The 19603-nt window shown below is 43.1% G+C and overlaps 1 protein-coding gene and 1 long non-coding RNA gene across 5 annotated transcripts in view; one reads left to right on the top strand and one right to left on the bottom strand.

Moving 5' to 3' along the window:
* DNAJC6 (DnaJ heat shock protein family (Hsp40) member C6) overlaps positions 1-19603 on the top strand; it is a 163930-nt gene that overhangs the window by 23706 nt on the left and 120621 nt on the right. For 2 of the 3 annotated variants that reach the window (XM_051999493.1, XM_051999492.1), the window contains exon 1: positions 17815-18058. In XM_051999493.1, coding sequence (XP_051855453.1) covers positions 17830-18058 — 229 coding nt within the window. In that variant the 5' untranslated portion in view covers positions 17815-17829. Of the gene's footprint in view, positions 1-17814; positions 18059-19603 lie in introns of those variants that run through there. The other variant, XM_051999494.1, reaches the window with a different exon arrangement.
* On the bottom strand, positions 5666-18342 carry LOC127563194 (uncharacterized). 2 transcript variants are annotated; one of them, XR_007953918.1, is made up of 3 exons: positions 18160-18342; positions 7328-7474; positions 5666-7163 (listed from the first exon to the last, which is right to left on the bottom strand). It is a non-coding gene; the product is annotated as an uncharacterized LOC127563194 (long non-coding RNA). The 2 variants fall into 2 exon arrangements; XR_007953917.1 differs by lacking the exon at positions 18160-18342 and adding an exon at positions 16150-17152.

Below are 19603 nucleotides of genomic sequence, written 5' to 3'. Positions count from 1 at the left end.
CATACATATACATTGTGCATTTACACTATAGATTTTAGATTGCATCAGAACCTTTTATTCTGACCATTATGTATGTCTGTGTGCTCATAATATATGGAGCTTGCTATTAATTGGTGACTTAATTGAACATTCTTTTCATCAAAAGGGGAATCACAGACTCTCGGACATGGAAGGGAGCTCAAAAACTTTCGAGTTCAACCCATAATTGGAGAAAATAATTCTCTAGAATGTACCCAACCATTAATCAGCCAACCCAACTCAAGCCAATAGTATTTACCATAGATGTAATACCCCTTCCATTCTGTCTGTCTCTTCTTTTCCACTTCCCAGGAGCATCAGGGCTATGACTCAGTTGGGAGATAGGAAAGGAAATGGCTCCAAGAAGAAATGGCTCCCACTCAGGGATGCCCCAGTAAAGTTAGTAGGATGTCACTGCTTCTCACTGAGACTAAGCCTGCTCCCCCTGTTCTCCTACAAGTTAGGGGGACCCAGAGCCATAAGGAGTTCCTGTCAGCTACCAGACAACTGGGTTTAAGGAAAGTATCTAGCATCATGAACTCCCTTATAAAACTTGTAAGTTCCATGTTCTTGGAATAGCTGAGATCTAAGGTTAGAGGGTCAGTATCCCCACCTCTACCCCTTGCCCCCCCCCCCAAAGCATAACTGAGCATCACTCTTTGGTGTGTACACAAAGTGGTCGAGGCAAACTAAGCAACAAATGGAAAATGTCCATTTCCCAGAACTCCTGGGTTTGGATTAGCTCCGAGTTGGAAGATTGTCAGGAATGCAACAATGGCTATGGGTGAGGAGATACTCAATAGATATTTTATCCTGTATTCTTTGTCGGTTTTGTTGTTCTATGTACCTATGGAAAATTAACTCCATTAGGCCATGTCTATATGTCTAGGACTCCCTGAAAGATTATCAGTTCAAGGAAGAGGCAGATTTTGTTAGTAAGATGGGAACTTTATAGTGGTCTTGATTATGTCAAGAAATCTACATACAGCTTTCATAACAAATCATTATTAGTCAGAATCTCTATAATCCTTTCAGATTTGCAAAGCATTTTTGCATATATGATCTCATTTTATTTTCATAACAATCCTGGGAAGGAAGTGCTATTATCATGAGGAAACTGAGGCTGACAGAGAGTGAGCGACATGTCCAGGATTATTCTCTCTCTCTCTGAGGTTGGATTTGAACTCAGGTCCTCCTGACTCCAGGGCCAGTGCTTTTATTCACTTGCCATTTAGCTACCCAGAGCTGAATATTTTCCTGAGCAGCATCAGGTAAATACCTATCAGTGCCCCTTGGTGGTTAAATATGGAGGCTTCATCTGAGCTTTTTATTTATTTGTTTGTTTGTTTGTTTGTTTATTTATTTATCTGTCTGTTCATTCATTCATTTATTATTTACTTATTTACTCATTTATTTATCTGCTCATTTATTTATTTGCTTATTCATTCATTCATTCATTCATTTGTTTGCTTGCTTATTTATTTATTCATTAATTCATCTATTTATTTATTTAATTATTCATTCATTCGTATCTTTGTTTGTTTATTGGTTTATTTAGCACTTCCTGTAATTTCATTCCCTTCTTAAAATCGTTGTTGTTGGTAAGCAAGGTCTGTAAATGGTTTTCACCATTTTGTATCACTGCTTTGTAGTTTGATGTACAAAATGTTGTGCCAGGCTGTGGGGATCCGAGACAAAAGGAAAAGGCCCCCAGGGAGTTTCTAGTCTACCCTGTTCTGTGACCTTGGTAACGGTTGTAACGACATCAATTCTTCCTCAGAGTTGGAAGAAGATTGGAAGGTATTTAGTCCATTCCATGCCTGCAAAGGAATCCTTTCTAACACAGCCCCAACGAGCTCAGACTTTTCTTGCGGTGACGGAACGGCCATTGCTTCCTTCAGCAGTCCATTCCCCTTTGGGACAGCCCTAATTAGTAGGGAGTTTTTCTTGACATCAAACCAAATTTGCCCCTTGGCAACTTTCACCCATTGCTTCCAGCCCTATCTTTTATGGCCAAGCGAGATCAATCCAATCCCTCGGATTGCAGGGAACAACCTTCAGAAACAAGACTAGTGATTTTGCTGACCTATGGCCACGTTTGACCAAAAAGTAAAAAGCTAGAGAGAGGCGTAATGAGATGGGATGTGCTAATTGGCCCACTCAGTCCTTGAAAGCAGGAAAATTCTTAATTCAGGGGAAAAAAAAGCGTTTCGGAAGACAAGACAACGCTAAGAATAGTAGTAAGACATACGTGAGAGGGATGAGGCTGAGAAGGCTCCAATGAAATATTCAGTTACTGCTGGGAACCCAAGCGAGTTTCTTATTAAACTTGCAGAGTTGACATTCTGCCATCCCCCCAAATGAACATCTCCATTTACTGTGACATTGGAAAAGCAAAGTGGTGGCTGCTGTATGAGAAGGTAGCCCGGGAATTCTAATTACAAAGATATATAAGTAACACTTGTTTCCCTCTTCCCAGCCTAATCAGTGAAGGGGAACTGTTCAGGAAGAAACGCTGATTTAAATTCTAGCTGTCTCTGCTTCTGTACACAATATGAACGCCAGGAGAGGACATTTCTTGAGCCGATGCTTTGGGAGGCTGCTTGGCAGAGGCACGTGCTGATGGATGGCTTGCCCGGAGTCAGGAGGACCATTCGGGGGGCTGGGCTGTTTTTCCTAATGGTGTACATCTCGAATCCAGGGAAGGTCGGAGTAACGGCCTGCTTTGAAAGGGAAGATGGGCCTGCTGCTCTCCGAAGGGCAGGTGTTAATGGGACAGTGAGAGATCCGAGCCGGAGGCTGGAAGACAGAACCCAGGCAGATGAACAGTGTGGGATCTGGGCCACGCAAATTCCGTTCCAGCGCGACAACAATCCGGCTTGTTGGCAAGGCTGGGGGGCTGGTGGTGGGAGCAGAGAGACAGAGAGAGGAAGCACCGCAGTGACTCTGGCTCCAGCCAATGCTGACTAGGAGGAATTTAGGCAGGAAGTGGGGGTGAAGCTAATCCATACAAATAAGGAAATATTAGCAATTACATTCACTGTAGCATCTTGGGCATGGTGGGAAAAATACTGCATTTGGAGCCGGTGGATCGGGATCCAAATCCTACCTCTGCCGCTTGCTATTTTGGGCACGTGCTTCGGCTCTCTCAGTTGTGAAATGAGGATGTCAGACCAAGGTGCCCTTCGGTCATTCATTCAACACTCATTTATTCTTGACCTTGGGCTGGGTGCGGGGGATGCAAACAGAAAGATCCAGTCCATATGGTCCAAGCCTTTACACTCTACAGGGGTCCCACCCGTGCTATAGCTTTGATCTAGGCCCTGAGTTGAAATCCTGACACTGCTCCTTAAGACCCGGGTGATCTTGGGCAAGTCGCTCAGTCTTCAACCCTCAGTTTCTTTCTAAGATTATTTCTGAGGCTTCTCTCTAGCTCAAGAGTGAGCCCCCAAGTCTGTGCCCACTTGAGACTCCTTGGTCTCAGCTTCTTCTGTAGAATAAGGCAGGTGGCCTAGACCTCTGAGTGAGATTTTTTTCCAGATGTACCACCCGCTAACCTGAGTTAGCGAACCAGGGTCAGGATATAGACATTATTGGAGAGCTGATGTCAAGGCAGCACGACGCCCTCAGATACAGTGTGCTCATGCAAGGTGACTGTGTGACTTGGGCAAATCATCCTCCTTCCCTGTCTGTCAGCTTTCTCACCCCTACATAGGGTGATCGCAATCAAAACTAAAACAAAATCAGATATGTTAAAAAAAAAGGGGGGGAGAAGGAAGGCAAAACTGGTCATAGCATGATATATCAGCACGAAGCGAATGCTTTCCATAATATATCATATACTAGCCATTTGACATTCCCATCTGTAAAATGGGCAAGATACGATTTTGTGTGTGTGTGTGTGTGTGTGTGTGTGTGTGTATTTGCATGCAGGATTTGAGCTTGGCTTGAGCTAAGCTGATTGGGGAGTGACACAGTTACTCATTTAAGTCACTATGTCAATTGGCCCAAGATCACGCTCCATATTTGTCTATTCTTCACCTTTCCATCGCTTTGATTACCCAGCTCCAGTCTCTTTCCCCTGGACTATTCATCCCCCATTAGAATGTAAGCTCTTTGAGGGCAGAAACCGTCTCCCTTGGTTTTGTATCTCCAGAATTTTGCACAGTCCCCAGTACATTTTAAGTGCTAAATAAATGCTTGTTCATTCATTTGTCCATTAACCCACTCATCCATCCATCCATCCATTCATTCATCCATTCCTGACTCCAAGTCTCTATCATATTTCTCTGCCTTTACTCACTTTCTGAGAAGTTCCCTCCCAGCCTGAGATAAGTCACTTGTTCAAGCAGGAAACTTAGCTTTAGAGCTCAGCGTATTGTTGCCTGCACTTCAGAGCCATGTATTAGAAATCAGAAGGACTTCATTGGAATCCTGGCTCTGTTGGGACAGTAAGGAGGAAATCTAGATGATTCCATTTCCCAGAAGAAGTAAGTAAAAAGTACAAAGCGTGAGAACCTGCTCTTTTTACCAGCTTTCCAAAGACGTGACTGATCTGAAACCAAGAGAGAAGGCCCCTTGCTCCACGTCAGGTCTGTTTGAAGGGCAGAAGCTTGGCCCACGGTGGCCATCGATCTTTTCCTGCTTTCTCCACAGCCTGAGTGGAACATGAGTCACAGACCCAGATGTTTCCTTGTTGAATCAGTCTGGTTTAGAAGTACACTATCTCTCTCTCTCTCTCTCTCTCTCTTTCTCTCTCTCTATCCTTTCTTTGCCTCTCTCTCTCTCTACCTATTTCTTTCTGTCTCTCTCTACCTTTTTTTTCTGTCTCCTTTTCTTTCTGTTTCTGTCTCTGTCTTTGTCTCTCTATTTCTGCCTCTCTGTTTCTGTCTGTGTGTGTGTGTGTCTCTCTGTGACTCTCTGTCTCCCTGTGTGTCTCTCTCTATCTCTATTTCTCTTATTCTGTTTCTGTCTCTCTTTGTCTCTTTCTGATTCTGTCTCTCTGTCTCTGTCTCTTTTGTCTCTCAGTCTTTGTCTCTCTATTTCTGTCTCTGTGTCTGTCTCTCTGTCCCCCTCTGTCTGTCTTTTTCTCTCTGTCTCTCTCTGTTTCTAAGTCTCTATCTCTCTGAATCACTGGTGAGTTTATCATGGCAATTGGACATAAGCATTGGGAATGACTAAAGCTCCCAGATATCCCCATTCCTTGTTGAAAACAAAACAGAAATCCCCCAAGCTCTGCAAGCTTCCCAAATGCCCACGGATCAGGGGATTCTCAGGGAAATGATATTTCAAAAGGAATGAGATCTTCAAGTTCAACCAACCCCATTTCACAGATGAAGAAGAAACTGAGGTTCACAGAGAAATAGGATCTTGCCTGAGCCTCGAGAGCAAACATTGGCGGAGGCATTTGAACTCACGTCTTCCTGACTCTGAATCCAGGGGCCCAGAAGAAATCTGGAAAGATCCTCATGAGAAAATAGACATTTTCAAAAGGCCAATCCGAAGGGAATACACGGGAACAATGGCTGAAAGAAGAGGCCTGGATAGACAAAGCATTCTGAGGGTGGTTTGGAGGGAAGGCCTGAAAAGGCTCCACAATTTGTGTCCTAAAATCCACTTATTGACATTTAGACAATTACAAAACAAATTTAACTGGTTGTTTGAATGTTTATTATTGTTTCTAGTAAATCCTTTTTTACAACTTAGGAAACTGTAACGCAGTCTATAAAGGGGAGGATCAGCGATGGTGGGAATCGGGGGGGACAGTGGCAAGTGTGCTGAGTCCAGAGGCAGGGGACCTGGTGGGGATTTCTGCCCCTCTGTGAGTTGGGCCATTCCCCCAGCTTCTTGGGCTTCAGGTCCTCCTTTTTGTTCCCAGGAATGTGACCTTCTGAGGTCCAGCAGGGGGAGAGCCTGCTGGACCTGTTGGTCTGGAGTCGTGGAGGGAAAGTTTCCATTTAATGAGCACTCTGCGATCCCTCCAACTATTTTAGGAAAGAACCATGTCATTCTTAAAGTCGGACAAAAATAAAGAATGAGTATTATTATTCATTGTCATTTTACAGATCAGGAGACTGAGGTCTGGAAAGATTAATCAGTTTGCCCGGCCTCATATAGTTGGGAAGTTCTGGAGCTGGGGGGGAACTCGGGCTTCCTACTTTTCAGGCCCACATACACAATTGCCTATCCCTGTGCACAGTCATGGATATCCAGGCAGAGGGAGGAAGGGAAAGAGCCTTGAACTTAACGTCAGAAGAACAGAGCACAGGATCCCTGATTGGGACGTGTCTGTCCGGTCTTCATGATTCCTGGCTCACTCTCCATAGCTTAAATAAGATCTTGATCTCCTAGGTGGTGGTCCCCACCCCTCAAAGTTACTTTGTATTTATTTTCTTCGAATTTTCTATTTACTTATCTAAGCACATGACTGTTTTCTTTGTATGATCAGAGGTTGAACTGGTGACTCTGTGGTCCCTCCCTCACTTAAATCCAGTTTAGTTGGACGGCATCACCTCCCTGACATCATGGTCTTCTTGGAGAACGGCAGCGTATAGCATGTGCTTAATAAAAACTTGTTGAATTGGAAAGGTTGGGAAGAGCGCTGTTCATTCCTCCCATTGAGGCTGCCATGTTTGTTGCATCTACTTTCCTGGAAGCACAGAGTTCCCTGGTGGAAGCAACAAGTATCAGCTCACAGAAAGTAGTCCTTGAAGCCTAGCCCAGGGCTTTACATCCATCAGCTAGTATGCCAGCTCTCTGTGAGCCTCTGAATCTCTTTGCTCTTCTATTTGCCCTTCTTCCATTCCTCTACAATACCGGCTTTCTCCTTAGCCGAACTTTGGCTGCCTTACCTGGCTTTGCCTTCTGGTCTTTGTATTCAGCCAGCCCTGACCCTCGTTCTTTCACGTCTCTCTCTGACTGGCCAAGCTGGCTCCTCACCTTGCTCTGATCATTAAAACTTGCCTCATTCCTTGAAATGAGCTTATCTTCAGAATGCATATTTGGCAGCTGGCAGCACCAACTGCCCGTCCGCATTCCCTGTCTTGCTGTCTCTCTGTAGTCACAGGAATAATAAAAGTCTGTGTGGCTTGAATATCGTAGGAGTGCTTACCTCTTCTGTCAGAGCGAAGAGCTCTCAGCATCCCCTTCTCTCATATTAGCAGCAATGGTAACAAAAATGCAAAACGTGAAACAAGAATAATTACGATTATTATTGATGTTCTCATGGAAAATTGTTCTCTAATGAAGGACATAGCATTTACATAGCACTTTAGATATGAAGGACTTTACAATTGCATTCGAGCCTTACCCTGTGAGGTGAGTGCTATTAGCATCTCCATTTTACAGATGAGGAAATAGAGGCAGAGGTGAAATCATTTGTGCAGAGTCCCACAACTAATAAGTATCTGAGGCACGTTTGAGTCTTCTTCACTCCAGATCCCACTGTACTTCTGACCTTAAATGGACAAGAAAAACAATAGCTTAGAACTGACATAAAACGTGGCATTTCCCACAAAATCGGTATAATCCTGTTTTGATTCTTTCTTACATCACATCCATTAGTGTTATTTATTAATACAACTGAGTGTAGTTTTTGAGTCGAACAAGTTGTACCATGGATCGATCCTTTGATGTGCATGGATGACCTACAATTTTAGATTTCCCCTGAAAAGTATCCTGTCATGGACATTTCTCAATGATCCCAAAATGTCATTTGGAGTAGAATGAAATAAAATTGGTAATGTATGATAAGGAAGAATAGTGATCGAAGACTTTGCGCTTGAATCGTGTGGTCAATTGGACCAACAGATGGAGGTAAGAATACACTGATGATTTCCAGGCAACATTCATCAAAGGCAAGATGGCTGTGTATGTTAGTACTTGGCTGGATCTTCTGATGTCTTAATTGGGCAAGACATTTAGAACAATTACAACTAACACAATGCCAGTCTTAATAGTGATTTCTGGCAAGGTCAAATGGATGACATCATTTGCAGGGGCTCTTAACTTGAAAAAAAATTGAGAACTATTTTAATAAAAGTGATTTCTATTGTGATGCTAGATATTTTATTTTATATATTTAAGACCATTATCCGGAGAAGAGTTCCATTGTCATCTTTAGACTCCCAAAGGATCTCCAAGACACATATTAAGAATACCTGCCCTAGAGAGTATCTGACCAAAAACCTGAACAATATAAATGAAAGTCAGGGCTCATTGCCCCAAAGCAGCTAGAGAAAGACGAACAAATACACCCTTGTTTTTTTAAAAAAAGCAAATGGATTAATAGATGTTCTTAGAATACATGCTTAGAAAATGTACAGAAATCTTTTTGGAACAGAGTCTTCATTTTATAAATAAATACATAGTTATAAAGGGCTGAAACTCTTGGACTTTACATATAGTAAAACATTATTAATAGTTTGACACCTCTGGATTTGATGAAGGTAATCAAAAAAGCATTAACTGTATACCAAACCTATGAAAAGAGTGAGATCCAAAAGGGATTTCAACAGGTGTATCATGGGATACATCTATATGAACTCAGCCAGTAGCATTCTGTATAATAAGAGTGTCAAAAGTAGCTGAGACCAGTTGATTTGTTTGAGTGGTTTAGTAGGATAGCCATCTCATCTCAGTTTATGGAACCTAGAAATTGAAAAAAAAGATTCTATCTAAGCTTATCTAGACTTATTGACTGAAGTTGATTATACAAAGAAATAGTAGAAATCATACAACAAATTGTTGCAGTTGGGAAAAAAAACTGTAGTAGAGAGAAGACATACTTAGAAAGACATGATCAGAGACTTAGAATTTATCTGTAAGGGTCCTATGGACAACAAACTCCTTTCCACAAACGTAAACTCCAAAATATCCTGGAAGTTCAATGAGCGAACAGTACTGGAGTAATGGAGCATCATCATATATGGAATTTATTCCTTACAGCAAACCCAAAATAATTTAGCTCCATAACAACTTAAAAACATTTAAAATAGACAGATGTCTTCCTACTGAATACTTATTACTTCCTAACTGCACGGAATGAGCAATTTTCAAAATATAAAGACCTAGAAGAAATAATTGAAATCTTTTGGCAACAGGAAAAAAAAAAATACATGGCAACCCTATTAGTTTATCTGCCACTGAAATTGTTCCAAATATGCTTTCAGTGAGTCCTTAGGAGATGAGGTTATATCCCAAAAAGTTTCTTCAATTACAAAAGCATTTATTTTTTATACACCTATGGGCTAACCTCAAAATATAAAAGAAAAATAAAAGGAGACTGATTTGTCCTTAGCTTATTTCTTGCTGAAATCCACCCTCCAAATGACAATGAGATAATACTGACAATAATAATCCTTAAATTTGTAGAGGATTTCATAGTCCAAAGTCCTTCCACATTCATGATCTTATTTAATATTTATCACTTTGCTAAAGTTTATGTGGGGTTTCTCTTAAGGGGAGATTTGTGGTACAGTTCAAAAGAACCAGAAAACTGGATTCGAATCCCTCCTCTGATGCTTATTAGCTGTGAAACTTTGGATAAATCACTATAATTTTTCCTGAACCTTAGTTTCCTCATCTCTAAAAAGACAAAGTTGGAGTAGAAGGCCTCTGAGATCCCTTCCAACTAACATTTATGACTTAAAGCTCTAGGTCTGGATTAGGAGATTGAGGGTATTTAGGGAGGATAAAAAATATTCAAGCTCTTCTGCACTTTTCCCCAGCAGTTAGCAGCAAAGGCTGTCTAAGAGGAAGATTTCCTACCCTGCAGCTAAAGGAGAGAAGATAAAAGAAAGGTCATTTACAAACTTAACCTGTCTGAAGCCATGTATCTTGGAATGAAATGCTGAGGGGTGGAGTCCGCTGGCCTTGGATCTTCTGGAGGTGGGATTTTGTAATAAATATATTAATAGTTACTAGGTTTGCCACACATAGAGGAAGTGGGTGCACAATGGATGGAGCTGCAGAACGTGGGATAAACCTGGGCCATTCCGCCAGGGGTCTCTCCAGCTGTTGCTGCATATGTGCCTACAGCTGGAAGGCAGGCTCAGGAGATATCCAGGGAGGAAAACTCCAGACATTACCCAGAGAAAGCTTGGCTGCCCTTGTCCATCTCCTAGGCCTGTCCCCCACTCCCCATCCCCTTCTTGGTTTTGTTTTGTTTTTCCCAGGGCTTTAATTGATGGAGAAATGGGGTACTTTGGTTGCCTTTCTTACCAAATGTTGAATTTGAGTTTTTTGATTCTCGGAGCAAAATGTGTGAATTAGTTGAAGAGGTTAAAGAAGGTGGGGAGTGGCTAGTGAAGCTTATTCCATGGCTAACTTGGCAAGTTTGTCATACATTCCCTAGAAATGGGGCCTGCAGTTACAGCCTGAGGCTGGGCTCTTGGAACCTGCCTCTAAAATTGCCAGAGCTGCAACAGCCTTTTGTTATCTCTTTGCTAGGCTGTTATCTCCAGGGCTGGAGCTTGAGGCAGCACATTCTGGAACGTCAGCACAGCAAAGGGCCAAACACATCCACACCCAAGCCAAGTTCCATGGAGCCAGCCCGGCCTAAGTGGGCAGCTTAGCTCTTACCTTGGCTGAGCCAGGCTCCCGTCCTTGCCATGTACGTATAGGAACTAAGTTAGTTTTCACTCTGGACTTCTGGTCAATGTTTCAGACATGAAGCTGCCTTGTATCTATGAGTAGGATCAATAGGCGACTCCTTGTATGTGTGTGAGTGTGTTTAAGTGTGTAAGTGTGAGTGTGTTTGTGTATATGTGTAAGTGTGAGTGTGTGTGTACTTAAAAGGAAAAAAAAAGTGATCCTTTTGAGGATGCAGAAATTGTAAACTCCACTCTAAATAAATAAATCATTTTTAAATAAATCATTGTGTTCTTATTGATAAAGGAAAACTTGTACTAGATGGCGACCAACCAAATAGAATCACCAATTGACCAGAGTTTATTTTATGTACTTGTACAACATGTCAGAAGGAGCATAAGAAACTTATTTAGTTCTATCTTCCCAAATTCACTTTTTTTTTCCTCCTGAGGCAATTGGGGTGAAGTGACTTGCCCAGGATCACACATCTAGAAAGTGTTAAGTGTCTGAGAACAGATTTGAACTCAGATCCTCCTGACTTCAGGGCTGATGCTCCATCCACACCAAATTTACTTTTTTCCTGTCTTTGAAGGATTAGAAATTTAGGTCTCAATAGCATCTTAGAAGTTCTCTCTAATCTAATTCCCTCCTTTGGAAGCTGAGACTTTCGGGGTTAAGTGACTTGACCAAGTGAACTTCTTGAGAGTCAGGACTGGATGGTTGTTGTTGGTGGTGGTATTGGGGGTGTGTGTGTGAGTGTGTGAGTGTGTGTTCACCTTTCTTTGTATCCTCATCCCTTAGCACAGACTGAATCACACAGAGAGCAGGTGACAGTGCGGGACTGGAGACTCAAAAAGAATATTATCAAGAGAAAAGCAGAGATCTCCATGTGAGCAACCATCACTGCCACATCCAAGGGAAATCAGTCCCAAGTGTGGGGGCTTCCTGGCCGGGCCTCCCACAAGCCTTGTCTTCCGCCTTCTTTGCTGAGGACTCCTAAGTGAGTCTCTGCATTTCCCTGAAGCTCCCAGAAGGTGGCTCTCCATATTGCTTTTTCAGCTGGTGGCTTCTAGCTCCCCACACCTGGCTCCCCCGGGGTGACTGGCTTTGTGTTTTTGCTGACATTTTCCTAGGTCAGCTCAGAAGGAGATGGGATCAGCAGGACCTACTCTGATAATAAAAACTCGCAGAGGATCAGTCGATACTAGAGCGATAAACCCCGGATCGGAGAAAACCATAGAAAGGAGCCTAGGGCTTGAGCTGGACCATGTCTTCTAATTTGCAGATGCAGAAATTCTGCTCGTGTAGGTAAAGGGGCTTGCCCAAGGTCATCCACTCCTTAATGTCTGATCCCTTCTCTGTCACGGGAAATGAAATCTCCCACACTTGGCTTGGTTATCTCCAAGGTCCCATAGGCATTTCACACTCGACAAGTCCAGGGTCCAAAAAAGAAACTCCTATTTCCCTCCAACCTTCTTATCTACTATAATTCCCTATTCCCCTCGAGGGATTAATAAATTAATAAATGTTGATTGATTGATAACATTTTTTTTTTGTTGTTGTTAGCTCTAATTGTTAGGGGATTTTTCATGATATTGAATGGAACTCTGTTTCCATGTGACTTTTACTTATTTGTCTTAGTTCTTTGTTTTTCATCCAAGCAGAGTAAGTTGAATCCTATGTGACAACTTATTTTCTCTTCTCAAGGACAGATATCCCCAGTTCCTTCAACCAAACCTTATGATATTGTCTTCAGTCTTCTCACCATCCAGGGCTGCCTCTCTTGAACAAATCAGAGCTTGTCAATGTCCCTTTTAAAATATGGTTCCAATAACTGTCTCCCGTGTTCTGGATGTTGTAGGAGCAAGGCTGACTCAGAAGTTCTGTGACTATGATGTCTTAAGTAACTCTTCCCCCTTAGGATACTCTGAGAGTTTTCTTTGTCTTGGGGGAGAGAGGATGTTCATCTATAGGTTTTTTGGCTTTGTGTGACTTTGGATGGTCTGTGCTGATTCTTACTTCCTCTGGTAAATATTTATCCACAGGCAGCAAACTGGGATTTCAGGGAAATGAATTATGTATCTGGAATGGGGGAATCTAAGTTTGGGGGCTACCATTACTGCCTGTGTTATCTTGAGTAAGTAATTTCTCCTTTCTGAGCCTCAGTGTCCTCATCTGTAAAATGATAAGGTTGCAATCCAGATGATCTTTGAGGTCTCCGCTAGTTCTAAACCTATGATTCTCTGCAGAAGAACTTGAAGTTGGAAGGCAGAGATGGGGCTATTGATGCATAAGGTTCAGAATAAAACTCAGCTTGTGTTTCCTTTTCCACTCTCTTTAAAAAAGTAGTTAAACCAAATAATGGCTGGTTTAAAATGCTATGCACAGCATATTGTGCTTATAAACAATCAAGACTTTTTAAGCAGAGTCTAGTTTTGCAAAAATGTGTCCAGAAAATGCATATGCTTCTAACATGGACCTTCATAGTTCCCAAGGTAACCTAAAAAAATTGTAGAATTTAATATTCTACAAGTGAATCATTCAAGACATAAAATTGAAAATTTAATATAGCCAGGAAATATATACCCTTTCAGTGAAAAATAAACTAACTTTCTTGTCCAAATTAAATATTTTCAGAGCTTCTTCTTAATATGATCTTTAGGGTAAAATTACTTTCATATCAGATTTGATATGTTAAGACTCAAATTCTCTCCTGATAAAGGCCTTTATATAGATAGGGATTATATATGTCTTTTTTTAAGTCTACATTAAATATTCTCTTTATTTGGGGAATATTATCAAAAGTTTCACAAGTTATTCTAATTGATTTTATTTTATATTAAGTCATGTTGAAAAATAAAACCAAAGCTGGCTTGTACCTTCAACTTTTATTCCAAAATTTGGGAGCTAGAAAGCACAGAGACCTATTTTTATCTGCAGAATTCCCAGAACAGTAGGTTTACAGCTCAGCTTCCTATCTGAAAACATCTTGGTGAAAGCGTTTTGTATTGATATCTTTTTAAGAAAGGGATTTTAATTTTTTACAAGGTTTCTTTATGATTAAGTTATCCTGATCTGGGTTATTTTATATGCAACAGCAAAATCGGGGGCTTTCCCAGTGGATGAAGCATGAATTAAATATAGAGAATATTAGAAGAAATTGCACGTTTGTATGTGTGTGAAGCAGTGATTCACATTGGAGAAAATTCTGGTATCTAGATTCAGATCCCTCATGTTGTACTTATTATTACTTTATGAAACTGGGATACTTCAGGCAATTTACTTGAACTTAGACAAGGCAAAGGCTGGTATTAATCAGCATTGACAGATGAGTTTTTTTGGTTTGGTTTTGTTTTTTTAGACGATGAGCTTTCCTGTGCCCAAAGAGTTATAACACTATGCATACTCTTTGATCCTGCAGTGTTACTGCAGGACCCAAAGAGATCATAAAAGAGGAAGAAGGACTCACATATCCAAAAATGTTTGTAGCAGCTCTTTTTGTAATGCCAGAGAATTAGAAATTAGATGAATGCCCATCAATGGGGGCATGGCTGAATAAGTTAGGGTATATGAATGTATTGGGATATTATTGTTCTATAAGAAATCATGAGCAGACTGATTTCAGAAAAGCCTGGAAAGACTTACATGAACTGATGTAAGTGAAGTGAGAAGAACCAGAGAACATTGTCCACAGCAATAACAAGATTATGTGATGATCAACTATGATAGACTTAGCTTTTCTTAACAATACAGATCAACTATGATAGACTTAGCTTTTCTCAGCAATAATTATTCAAGACAATACCAAGAGATCTACCATGGAAAATACGATCCACATCCAGAGAGAGAATTATGGAGATTGAATGTGGATCCAGATGTAGTATTTTCATCTGTTTATTTGCATACTTTTTCTTTCTCCTATTTTTCCCCTTTTCCTTTTGATTTTTCTTTCTCAATACAATGAATATGGAAATATGTTTAAGAGAATTGTAAAGGTATAGCTTATAATAGATTGCTTGCTCTGCAATCTGCATCTGGAAAGATGGAATACTATTGAGAAAAAAAAAATCCAATGAGAGTTCCTTGCATTGATGAAGATCCTTGGCACATGTGCTTGTGTATGCATATGAGCACATGGCTGCATATGCATGTGTGATATGTGTATACTTCCATCAGAGTGCTGTATATTTGGAAAAGGAAGGGGGCCAGTCATAGAGAAAGAACGGGGGATGTCCAGACAGTCTATGTGCTTCTTACTATCCATCAGATTAACAAGAAATGTTGAAGAAGTCCTCTAGAATGTTGATTTACAGAAGAACATAGATAAGAGTTACAGAGAAAGAAGCCTCCTTTACCCCTTGATGTTTGTTGAGCCTTTTCATAGATGAAAAATAGCTCTGACTTTAAGAAAACAGATTTTTTTGTGTCTCTTATAGTTTCTTTTCCTGCCCCAACTAAGTTCTAGAAGCTCTGAATGCCATCCAAGTTTAATTATCATCCCTTTGGTACATTTGCCTCATAGAGCCAGCCAATCGAGCACTCAGCTGCTGCAGGGGCCAACAGAAATCTGGACTGAGTATCTAAGTGGGCGAAATGAACCAGAGAATTCTCTTCAGTTGGCTAATGGAGACGCCCTGTCTGGATGGATACTGTGCTCTCCAATGGCAGGTGGCATCTTCTTATGTGCTTCTGGGTGGTAGCAGTGAGGGAAGATAGGAATCCGGAAAGGGGCTGATCCAAGTTCTTCATCCAAATGCCAGTGTTGTAGAAGCGGGGTGCTGAACGACTTCCCAAAATTTGTGGCAAGGTTTTTGCATTCTGTGTTAGAATGCCGAACTGCTGGTGATGGGTAAACCGCATTTGTTTCTTCGAGAACATCCAGAAAAGATGAGCAGTTTTAATGGTTGAGTTTTTTGTAATTGCTCAGTTGTAATAGTAGGGCAAAGTAGTGCCTTTGTTCAAGGTGGATTTGGCATCACAAAGTCCATTATATTCCCCTTTCTTATATATGATGCCCTTTTCTCACCTCAAAGCCATGTTCATGAGAGTTATCACAATAATAATAGCCGCTACCCTTTATATCTTGCTTATTATGGGCCAACTACTGTCCTAAATGCTTTACAAATATTATCTTATTTGCTCTGAGAGGGAGATGCTATTATTACTCCCATTTTACAGATAAGAAAACTGAGGTAGAGATTAAATGACTTACTTGCCCAGTCATTTAGTATCTCAAGCTGGATTTGAACTCGTGGCTTTCCCCTTGAACCCTATGCTTGCTGGATATCTTCATGTTCTTTGAGTCCTGGATCTGGAGTTAGCAGACCTCCATCTGAATGCAGCCCTAACATTTCCATCTATAAGATGGGGATATTAAAAATTGCCTCAAAGACTTACTGGCTCCATAGAGTTCTGGATAAACCCCATTTTAAACATTAGGGTGCCTTATTAAATGTGAGTTACTGTTTTTCTAGTTCTATTGGATATGAAATCTCACATCTTTCTTCTTAGTTCTGACTTTCTTTAAAGATAATCTCTTACCTTTAAAAGATTCATGGACCAAAGCCAGTAATCCTGGAGGATGACTTTGAAGTGACTCCTTTCAAAAACCTCAAAAAAGTCTTTTCCTAGGCCTCAGTTTTCCTCATCTGCATTCTGGAATGACTAGAGAATAAGTAAATCTCTGCTGATGAGCTGCTCAGGTCAGACAGGCCGAGCAAAGGGATAACTCCAGTCTGCTTTCCAAACAGCCCTCAAAAGTTGCCTGGAGTCCGAGCAGATAAACTCACTTGCTCTTCTTCGTCTCTGATTTGCTCCTAATTAGAATCACATAATTTGAAAGTTAGAAGGAACTTAAACCGGTGGGTTTGGGATAGGATAAGGGGAGGGAAGGGACTCTCCTATCAGAAACCAGGTAATGGATGGGGGGAGGGGGAGGAAAGGATTCTCCTACTAGCACCCTGACAATTACACATCCATTTACTCTGCTCACCAAGTAGCAAGGGCTTGTTGTTATGTTTACTATAGTGCTGGATTAGGAATCTTCCGGTGCGTGATGGGGCAGTCGGATGCTAAGGGGCTGACGAGTGCTCTCTCAGGTCCGAGCTGGGTTCACCCTCCCCTCCTCCATTCTTAGTGGCCATGTGATCGTGAGCCAACCGCAAGCTCCCTGGCTCTCAATTTCCTCATCGGTAAATTGAGAGACTTCTCTAAGTGGCCCCTGAAGACCCTTCCTTCTAACTGCATGAACCAAGGCTCGGATCCTGGGGCGCATTTGAGTTCATTTTTTTTTTTTTAAAGGATGCCAATTCCGTGCTTTCCCTTCCGATGTATAAACTAATATTCCCAGAATAATCTCTATCTATTCCCTTAGTAGAGTCACCAGGCAGCTTAATTTTCCCCTTTTGAAGCACTAAGCAATTGTAGTGTCCGAATTTGCTAAGAAAACGTTCTGGGAGCCTCGGCCCTCCGGTTTGCCGGTGTGGTGGAAGAGAACTAAGTCCGCAGGCCCCCGCACGTACCTGCTTCCAGCACCCGCACGCCCTTCTCCATTCCTCCCCCTTCTCCCTCTTCCCTCTTCCCCCCCTCCCCTCCCTCCTCCCAGAGCCACCGTTCCCGTTAGCTTTCCCGTTCCCGCCCCGTGTAGCTCCCGGAGAAGCCGCAGCAGCCCCGCCGCCGACACCTCCGGGATTGCTTCCGGGCCCTCCGGAGCCGAGGGCAGCTGGCCCGGGGCCAATAGCCTGGAAGGGCCGGGGCTGCTCCGCGGGAAACTGGGCTGGGGAGGCGGGCGGTGGTTCTGGCAGGAGCAGAAGCAGCAGCGGTGGCGGCCCCGGCAGCCAACACGAGCTCTCGCTCCCTCCCTCCCGGCCTCCCTCCCTCTCTCCCTGGCCCGCCCACCAGGCGTCCCGTGCGCTCCAGCTCAGGCGGTTCCATTGCCCGGGGATCCGCGCTCAGCCCAGGGCGGAGGCTTGGCGTAGCCCGAGTGCAAACCGTCTCCTAGGGCGTGGGGAGGAGCCGCACGCCCCTGCACGCGCCCGAGGGTGCCGGGGGCCCTTCCTCCTCTTCTTCTTCTTTCTTTTGCTCCCCAACCTCTTCCCCTCCCCCAAGAAGGTCATGCACCTGTGATTCTCCCCCCCCCGAAACCCCCCCTTCTTCTTTCCCTTCCTCTGCCCCCTGCCTCTCCTTTCTTGTCTATTTATCCGCTCCCCACTCGCCTTGCCCATGAGCCTTCTCGGGAGCTACCGGAAAAAGACCAACAATGATGGGTACGAATCTTTGCAGCTGGTGGACAGCAGCGGTGACTCGGGCGCTGGCAGCGGCGGGAGCGGCGGCGAGAGCAGCGGCGGCGTCAGGCTCGGAGTGACCCCGGGAGCGGCGGCGGCAGCAGCGGCAGCAGCTAAAAGTCCCGCGCGGCGCCCACCGACCGGAGTCAGCACCATGGACAGCTCAGGTGCTGGGCCCGCGGGGGAGTTGGGCGGGGAGCCGAGTGGACTGGGGGGAGGGGGGAGGATGGAACGTGCGGCCCTGCAGGGCATCGCCTTACCGACCCACCTGAGAGGCCCGGCCTCGCTCTTGCCTTTGCCCCAGCTCTGGCCGCTGGGATGGGACTCCGGCAGATCTAATACCAGGCCGCCCCGTCTCCGGTTTCTCCGGCTCAGGGAGCGAAGAAACGTTAGATGTGGCCGGGGGCCCCGCAGCCTGGAAATTGCGCCTCTTAATCTCCGGGTTGGTGAATACACCAGCTGGGAGGGGGAAGGGGAGGGCGGGCCGGCTGGAAGGGTGGCAGAAGGGCGGGGAGCAGCCGCTGCCTTAACTCTGTCTGGCCAGTGCACGAGAAGAGGGGAGAGAGTAAGTATCTCGCTTGTTTTTGTAAGCTTTTGGCTGTTATCGAAGCTAATGGTTTTTCTTTGCAATCACGTAGAGTAGGGCCATATTCGGGCTCTCTGCAATAACCTTTCGAGAGTACCTCCGAGATGGATGCATCTTTATGAAGAGCTTTTGAGTGTTTGTAAAACGACGTTTACTTTCCCGTTCTTGCGCTTGCCCTTTTTATGTTTGTATTCCTTTACCTTGCATACGGTTTTTTTTTTTTTAAAGACCTTTAAATGGAGGCGAGATTGAAAGGCCAAGGGATTACATATCCAGCTTGTCGTTTAAGCATCTTGAAAAGCGGTAGTGTGGAGCCGTATCTTTCTAGCTAAAGTTGTGTCCTTAGTTAAATGTAAATTTAAACCCACCGCGACGAATGGCGAGACTCTGGCTAGGAGGCAGTTGTTTAAGTTTGCGAGCCACAGAGGTTGGAAGCTTGTTTTTTTTACCAGGGTGAATGATTCGAGAAGGCCTTCCAGCTTATGTTGGTATTGGGAACTTGAATACAGGAAGGCTGAGGAGTTCCTTGGGTAGATTATTGCTTGGCTTGTTTTGAAATAGAGCTGAATTAAATTTGGGCATATTGCATGTGGAAGTAATTATTTGTTTTAACCAGTTGCGAATCTCCCTGGGAACTCATTATCTCAGTCCATTACCCCATTCTCAGTCCCCCTCTCCCTTTTTTCTTTAAACTGCTTTGTTGTAAAAATCTTACCTGTAGAGTTTTACTTGCATAGACAAAATTGTCTTCTTGAAGTCTCACTTTTAAAAGGCAGAGATCACCCTTGAAGCCATAGGTGGCTCCCAGGTGAGTTATCGATAGTGTAAAAATGCAGTTCGTATGTTCTAGATTCATGGTAGCTGAAAGTCTCACTCATTTTTGATGGCAGTCATGAGAATGGAGAAGCTCTGCTAGATAAATAAGAAACTTGAAACCTGGCCTCTTTTACACGTACCCTGCCTAGAGGTTCTTAACCTTTTTATTTTGTGGTCCACATTTGGCAATCTGGTCAAGTCTTGGGACTTCAATGTTTTTAAGTTAAAATTAAAGAGCAATGTTTTTAAATGCATAAAGCAAAGGAAACCAATTATGGTGAAATAAAACTATCAAATACTTAAAAAAAAA

This window comes from Antechinus flavipes, chromosome 4 (genome assembly GCF_016432865.1).
Source record: "Antechinus flavipes isolate AdamAnt ecotype Samford, QLD, Australia chromosome 4, AdamAnt_v2, whole genome shotgun sequence".
NCBI classification, from domain to species: domain Eukaryota; kingdom Metazoa; phylum Chordata; class Mammalia; order Dasyuromorphia; family Dasyuridae; genus Antechinus; species Antechinus flavipes.
This window is presented reverse-complemented; position numbering and strand designations above follow the sequence as displayed.